Raw genomic sequence first — 7,749 nt, 5'->3', positions numbered from 1 at the left:
ACACCTCCAGCTTGCATTCTCATGAATAAGAACATTGAACTTATAATGAGGACAACCAGACACCTACTGCTGTCTGCATGTTACATGATTTCTTACCTTATGTTTTGCTCATCAATACAGGAGTACCCCTTCATCACCATGAAGCAATTCCCACAGGGCTTCATTCAAAGTATCGGAGGTGTTGTGTCTGCAAGATCTGTAAAGCTTCTTGACCAAATCAACAATCCCGGTAGGTTTTCTTCCACTTTTACTTTGTTTACTGCATCAGCATTGCTTAATTTTTAATAAATATGAATTCTCGGTTCACCGTCTGAAATTTTACTACTGAAAAAAAAAAAAAAAAAACTGCTGCACCATATTAGCAACTGCTGGTATGTCCTTAGTGGTACTGTCGACACATTTATAAAATTTTGTATGATGAGTGTTAGTTTATGAACTTTTGGTGTTTGCTGTTTGATTATAGAATGCTGCCTCTTGTGCACGAGGTCCCAGGTTTTGTTCCTGGCCGCGGCAGCCACATTTTGATAAGAGTGCAATGGTAAAAAATGCTTGTATACTTAAATTTAAGTGCGTTAAAAACCCCCAGGTAGTCAAAATTAATATGAATCCAGAGTCTCCAACTACGGTGTACCTCATAATCAGATCGTGGTTTTGGCACGTAAAATCCTAGATTTTAATATCCTTTAGGTAGAAATTTTATATATATTGAACTATTGATTGCGCCCAGGTTGTAAGTGACCTACTCGTAAAAAATACATGCTCAAATTACTTTCCATAGCATGTAGTAGCATAAGGTGTCATAGCCATACGCAACTTGCTCGGCCATGACAACCTTTTTTTTTTTTTTTATTGCATGCAGTAACATACATATGCAACAAGTACTCTGATCTTCAGTTCCTCTTGTTCTGTGTGCAAGGTGATCCACTGTTAAAAAAAATGAATTAAGTATAAACCGCATTCACGCGAATTTGCGCGCGACAGCGACAAGCGACGCGATAGAGATGGCTGTCGCGGTCGCTCGTTGCCTACAAGTCGTACCGCATGCAAGCGACGAGACGAGCGACGACTTTGAGCGACGTCTCCCCTGTGTTGCCGGTATAAGGGCAGTGAATACTCGCCGAAACTGGCGTGACACTTGCTTTAATAATTTAAGTTGATGTGTTTTAGTGTAAAGAGCAGCATAAATATTTCTAAAGGTCTTGCACTACGTTATTATCCTTGCACGTATCAAAATCTAGTCGTTTGCTCGTTCCGTGCGACAATCGGTAGTGCTTGACTGATGTATATCCAGTTCCGGCTTCGCGCTATTGGCTACTCGCTCATAGCACTTCCGGGCGACGAGCGACGAATTCTAGATTTCTAGAACCGAGTGATTGAGCGAAAAGACCGAGCGATCTGTTCGCGCGACGGCCCATTTCGTCGCTCGAAGCCGTTGCTCGTCGCCGTCGCGCACAAAATCGCGTGAATGTGGTTTGGGCTTTAGTGTTTAGTAGTTAGTAGTAACTTTTCTTTATCATTAAATATAAGTGATTGGTATAGTGCTTATAGTAGATGTCTATTAAACGAAAGGTTAATCTTTAGTCCTTCCTGCCAAATTTCAACCTGATATGTGCTCTTAGACGCCAGCAAGGTAGGGAGGGTGACCTAAGGGAGGGTGAACTTCTAGATCAGCACACCTACTTGTCATGCTTTGGAGACATTTATTTTCGTTTGCATGTTACTTGTTTTGCCAGATGAGCCTGAAACTCGTGATGCGTGGTGGACGGAGTTAAGGAAAGAGATTCGTTCCCATACACGCTCCCTCGGATGCAATGTTGTACTAGGCTACAACGAAACCACAAACATCTGGTAAGAATAGCTTCCTTTCTTGAATTTTACCTCTGCGCTAACTGCTTGTTTAAACATGAATTTTTTCTAATACAGTCCACGCTCGTTACAATGGATCTGCGGGCAACATACTTTAGGATATAACAGACTCACTTACTTCTCACTTAGTTTGGTCTGCCTATATATTATCAATGCAACCAGTTCCACCTTTAGTGGACCTGGCTATAACAGACGATCTTCTACAACAGGCAAAGTTTTGGGCAAACTTTGTCTAGATGGTGTGAATGGAACATACTTTGCTCTGCACGCTACTATTTCCGGCCACTAGCAACCTTGACCTTAACAGCTCCGCTGTTAACCCCCTGTTAAGGTCGAGGTTGGACCCTATGGAGCGATGTTGTTCGCAGTTTCGAGAAAGTGTGAAATGAGGAGAGGAGGTGTAGAGAGAGATAGAAGGAGAGATAGACAGAGAGCAAGAGAAATAAAGAAAACAAAATAAACTTTCTTGGCGAGGTGGGATTTGAGCCCAGGTACCCACGGTCCGAAGGCGAGCATCATAACCACTAGACTATACACCCACGCTTGCAGAACATGCATTTATGGGAACCATACGATTGCGTCGTACCGACGATTGTAACACAGCTTGCTATGGGTGAGAGAAACAGAAAATGAGAGAGAGACAGAGAGAGAAAAAGACAGAAAGAGAAACACACAGAGAAAGAAAGTAAGAGAGAGAGAGAGAGAGAGGCAGGTTTTGAACCCAGGTACTCACGGTCCGAAGGCGAGCATCATACCCACTACGCTATACAACCATGCTTGGAGAGCTCCGCTGTTTCATCAGATTTCACAAGCGTGGAACTGGCTTAATCTTTAATTAAGGAATGAATACACTAACTGCAAGCTAGCGCTTCCTCAGTGCCGAGGGTGCCGCTAGGCCTAACCAGATTCAAAGAGCGAAGCCGTAGCATATGGCGCCTCAAAAAGAACTGCTAACAATTGCGAAATGCACTGTTTTAAGAACACTTTATTTCTCGTCACGTCAATTCACACAAAAAAAGAAGGTATGCTGCTATTCGTGGCATCCAGACTGCGAAGCACGTGATAGGGTCGAGCCATCTCGCGTGCAGTGCTATAGCAGGCTCAGAGTTGAACCTGCCTCGTACCGGATGTGCACGTGCTACAGATTTGATGGTGGTTGTTGCGTGCTGTGAAAGGTAAAATTAAGGCATTGCTTTGTACTACAGGCCACTGTTTTGTGTGAAGAAGAAACTGTAGCCGATGTTTGTCTCATCGGCGACGACACATATGGGCTGGGCGGGCCTGCATGGCAGCGCCGGCTGGCCGGCTGCCCGTTGTGCCGGCCGTTAATTTTGCTGTTGTGCGGCTGCCCCTTGTCATTAACCAGCGTCGGGAAAACGGCGGACAGGAAGATGCCGTGCCACATACGTGGTTGTAGGATTACCTCATAAATCCATTTATCTATAGTTACCTATTTTGATTTCGATGTCTTTATAATTTTTTTGATCGCTTATGGGTTAGACAGTGGTATATGCGAAGTTCTAACATTTCACAGCATACCACGACCCTAATTTTGGATAAAACGGACTTCGGATATAACAGACCTTTATTGCTGAATTATCGCAGTCCGTTGTCATGAGCGTTGACTGTATTGAGAAAAATATATTTGTATATTTGGCTCCTTGCAGTGCTAACTCTTGCCGTATTAAACTGTGGTATGCTTTGATGATTCAAAGATTCGGTGAACGTTTATTGGTATTCAACCAGATTTTATTGGAAATCCAGTGAAAGTTGTTGTAGGAAAGGCAATGGAAACCAGTGAAGTGGAATAGCATTAATTGCAGGCACTCTTTTCATTACAACATTAAAGGCAATAAAGCAATAACATTGCAGGATGATTGTTTGCCGCAGTCAGTCTTATTTCGTCATTCTGGTTTTCCAACAGTGCATCTACACTATCTCACCAAACTTTCAGCTTTGATGATAAAGATCAGATCAACTAATAATTATTTTTCTTATTAGTTATTGGCATGTATGTGGCTCATCTTTTAGGTTGGTTACCTTTACACTAGCTGGTAGTGCAGCATTTGGTGTTGAAATTTGTTAGTTCCTGCTTTTGTGCACTCTCTGTACCTTTTGCCTTTTGTGACAGGTGTATCTGAGCACCAACAGTCATGTTCTCCCTCAGCATAGCATACACCTTAAAGGGACACTAAAGAGAAACCAGAAGTTGAGCTTTAATGGCAGATTATCCTATCACGATCACAGACATACCATTCTTAATGCGAACAGAGGTTTAATAAGCGAGAAAATAGCGAAAAACTGAAGGATAGGTGCTGACGCCCCTTCGAATTTCCGGCACTACACGTTCGTGACGTCGGAGATCACAAACGCAGCCCGGCCGCTATTGGTCGAGAGCGATTTATCGCTGTTAATAAAACGCAAAATGAAATACACCTTAAACGTACATAAACAGCATTTGCCAACTTTCTAAGCTGTTTCAAGCGAGGATGTACAAGTTTAGGGCAAAATAAATAAGTAATAAGAAAAAATGGGGTGGCGCTACATGCGGTCCTGATAGTTTCGTAGTTTTGTTTTTGGTCTATGCATCATCGCACGCACCTGTTCAGCTCTACAGTGTTGCAGTGTTTGGTTGCGTGTTGCGTGGCTCGAAAAACGTTGACTTCGCGGGAAACAGCCAGAAAATGCCTCGTGTGTGTAGTGTTGAGCACTGTATAAACGGCGCAAGGTGCTTGCTCAGGGGCCGCGGCAGTGTTGACCCGACTGTGTCCTTTCATGTGGTGCCGCGCGATGAGCCCCGGCGTTCGCAGTGGCTCAGTGCTCTGCCGATGATAAAACGGCAAAAGAGCCAGAGAAACCGATGGTGTGCTCTCTGCATTTCTCGCCCTCGGATTATGTATATAAATTCCTGCCCTCGGAAAGTATCTTGGCGTGCTCCAGAGGCCAGTCCTTTCTCGAGCAGCTGTCCCGTCAATGTCGCCTTCATTAAATCCCCTAGTGATGCCCCTGCAGCAGCAAACTGGCAGCTCGGTGAGTGCTGAATGTCATTAAAAAAAGGCACGAAAAAAAGCATACCGAGTACGTGCGCAACTTTCTACGCTTGTTCTATTGGGAACATCACCGACTGGCGGACCGGCCGCCTCGCCTTCCGTCGACGAAAACGAGGCTTCGCTTGCGTCGGCGCGGCCGGCTGCTCACCGCCATCGTACGAGGAAACACCTACCACGCGAGAACGGGGGATCATTTCGTGCTCCGTTTCACTGAAGTCGCTCAAATGCAGTTCTGCTTCCCTGGCGAGCTCTTTGTTGCAAGGTGCAGCGTCAGCAACGGTATCCATTGCGGCCACAGAATACCTAAGCAAAAGTCGCAGCGAACGCAAACGCAGCGGCCATGCAGCCTATGATGGAGCGAGCGCCTCGGCCGTTTAGGCAAGCGGTGACGTATCATGGCGCCCTCTGATTCGCTGAGAGCAATAAAATCTGTGACGACACTGCTTCAGCGCCGAATCTGGGGTGAGAGAAATTGAGGAAGAGATATTTGGTCTTTGTTTACGAATTTCTCCGCAAATAACTCATATTTTTGCACCCAACAAAAACTGCATGCATTCCTGAAGGTCCCTCTTTTATTCCAGCTGAACTTCCTGTTTCTCTTTAGTGTCCCTTTAACGCAACACATGGCAATTTTCTTGCTCACAGCGGCTGCATTTCGATGGGGGCGAAATGCGAAAACACCCGTGGACTTGGGTTTAGGTGCACGTTAAAGAACCCCAGGTGGTCCAAATTTCCGGAGTCCCCCCACTACGGCGTGCCTCATAATCAGATCGTGGTTTTGGCACGTAAAACCCCATTATTTAATTTTTAAAATTTTCTTGTTGCATACAGTGATGAGGTGGTGATTCTGTCCGCGAGTGGGACAGCGGTGCTTTTGAACCCAGTGGTGGATAAGGAGTTGGGCACTGCATCCACGGCAAGGCACACTGTTGTCCCAGCACCTTCAAATACAGACAAGGAGAAGTCTGCACGCTCAACTGACTCCAGCTCAAAACCTGCAGGAGACAGGTGGATGCTTGCACTTTCAATCATTTCACACATTTTAAGCAAAGTTGTTCTTTCCGAGAGCTTATGAGACAGCTGACATAGGGGTTGGATGTATTTAATCTGTTAATAGTTTCAGTAATGGAATGTGTTCCATCTCTGAACATTAAAAGGTAATTGGGTTTTATTGTGTTCGTTATGCTAGGAGCAAGAGCTGATTGCAGTTGTCATGTAATTATGTGGGGGTACTGTTCCTAATTCATATCTGTAGGTATCTTTCCATTTTCTACTTTATCCTAGTCCTCCTACTTAAACTCACTGTACTTCCAAGTATTGTGATTGGAAATTTTCTAAAGTCTTATTTTACATAGGTTTGTCATCCACTGTACTCATTTTATTTCAGCATTGATGATGCAACGAGCAAGCTGGACTGCCGGTTATGCCACATTCCTTACAATGAAGCAAGTGTTCCTTTTCAAGCTCAGCTAGTTAAATGTGGTGTCTGCAGGTAAGCCTGTTTACCAGAGTGCATTTTAATTGGCATTTCCTTTGTATTTGTGTCTGTCTGTAATACAGAGGAGACAATAATGCAGCTACTTATAGTGTGTGGCTGTATTGTGCATGGGTTCTCACACCCGCAATTTTGCTTTCTGATTGTAGTTTTTTTTTTTTTTTTTGTTGTTGTTGTTGTTGAAGAGACATAACAAAAACTTTAGTTGTCCTAAAAAAAATTAGTATTGGCTACATTTAGCATCTCCAGCACGTGAAAGCTTCTTTAATGCCTTAGTAGTCATTCTGTCAAGTGGATATTTGTTTTCAACAAATCCTACCTATAGTTAACTGGTCTGCTGTTCGCACTGATTTGTTAAGCATCGAAATGTGGCTGCTGCTCCAGATGTGATTGTGGAGTTTGCATGATGGTCTGGACATACCTTTATTGTGCAGCTGCTGGTTTTTTTTCTTACCTTAGTGTATTGCGTTAGAGATACTAGGTACATCTTTCAGTGCTGTTTGAGCCTTGATTCTTGTTTTCATTCAGACGTGCCAAGGTGCCTGACGTTCTCTTCACGACAATTGAGCCACCCGCTGGGATGCCGTTTGTAGGCAAGAGCTGCCTAATTCAGGCGAGGCAAGTTTTTCACTGCTTACCCAATGAAAAATATTAAATAAAGAAATATGATGAGCTTTGTCGTAAATGCTGTTATCAGCAGGAATATGATGAGAGTCCTCTTTTTTTCTTTCGAATTTCCAGGCCTGTGAAAACACCTTATGCTATAGTATTCAAAACTGTGCTCCATGATAAGCTCAGCCATTGGGCATCTAAGCCAGGAAAGCCAAATCTCTTGATAGAAGCTGTGGGTGCCTCATTGTTGTGCAAGACATTTAACTTGATTATTTTCAAGTTACAGTCGAATTAAATGGCTTTAGAATCAGTCAAGAATACAAGGGGTGAATGAAGCTCTGAACATTTAAATGAAGTATTCACTCTATTAACAAATTGTTCCAGTTATAGTTGTCATATTCTCTGCCAATAACTCGATTCTTGTGTCTCCGCTCCGCATTTGGTACAACTGTACTTGCTCATTTGGCATATAAAAGATGTATTTGGGGGCAAGGCATTATGTAAGCATTGCAACTAGTCTGCTATACCATTTTTAATTTATATAACCCACACTAAAAGTCTAAGAACTGTTAAGCACAAAGTTCGAGGGCAAGTTGTATACAAAATTTGCATTTAAGTGTGGCCACATGGCTGTGGGCTGCCAGTACTGAAAGCAGCGACAGCCATATGTTGTCGTATGTTATCTGCATGTGCTATTTTTTATTATTTTTTTATGGGAAAGGGGGA

At 43.5% G+C, this 7,749-nt stretch overlaps 1 protein-coding gene across 1 annotated transcript in view; it reads left to right on the top strand.

Annotated features, from left to right (window-relative positions):
• The first annotated feature begins 114 nt into the window (after positions 1 to 114).
• LOC119435893 (C2 domain-containing protein 5) overlaps positions 115 to 7,749 on the top strand; it is a 39,724-nt gene continuing 32,089 nt past the window's right edge. The window contains exons 1-5 of the mRNA XM_037702591.2: positions 115 to 229; positions 1,734 to 1,848; positions 5,748 to 5,924; positions 6,304 to 6,408; positions 6,940 to 7,029. Coding sequence (XP_037558519.1) covers positions 139 to 229; positions 1,734 to 1,848; positions 5,748 to 5,924; positions 6,304 to 6,408; positions 6,940 to 7,029 — 578 coding nt within the window. The 5' untranslated portion in view covers positions 115 to 138. The remainder of the gene's footprint in view (positions 230 to 1,733; positions 1,849 to 5,747; positions 5,925 to 6,303; positions 6,409 to 6,939; positions 7,030 to 7,749) is intronic.

This window comes from Dermacentor silvarum, unplaced genomic scaffold, assembly GCF_013339745.2.
Source record: "Dermacentor silvarum isolate Dsil-2018 unplaced genomic scaffold, BIME_Dsil_1.4 Seq991, whole genome shotgun sequence".
In the NCBI taxonomy this organism is placed as follows: domain Eukaryota; kingdom Metazoa; phylum Arthropoda; class Arachnida; order Ixodida; family Ixodidae; genus Dermacentor; species Dermacentor silvarum.
This window is presented reverse-complemented; position numbering and strand designations above follow the sequence as displayed.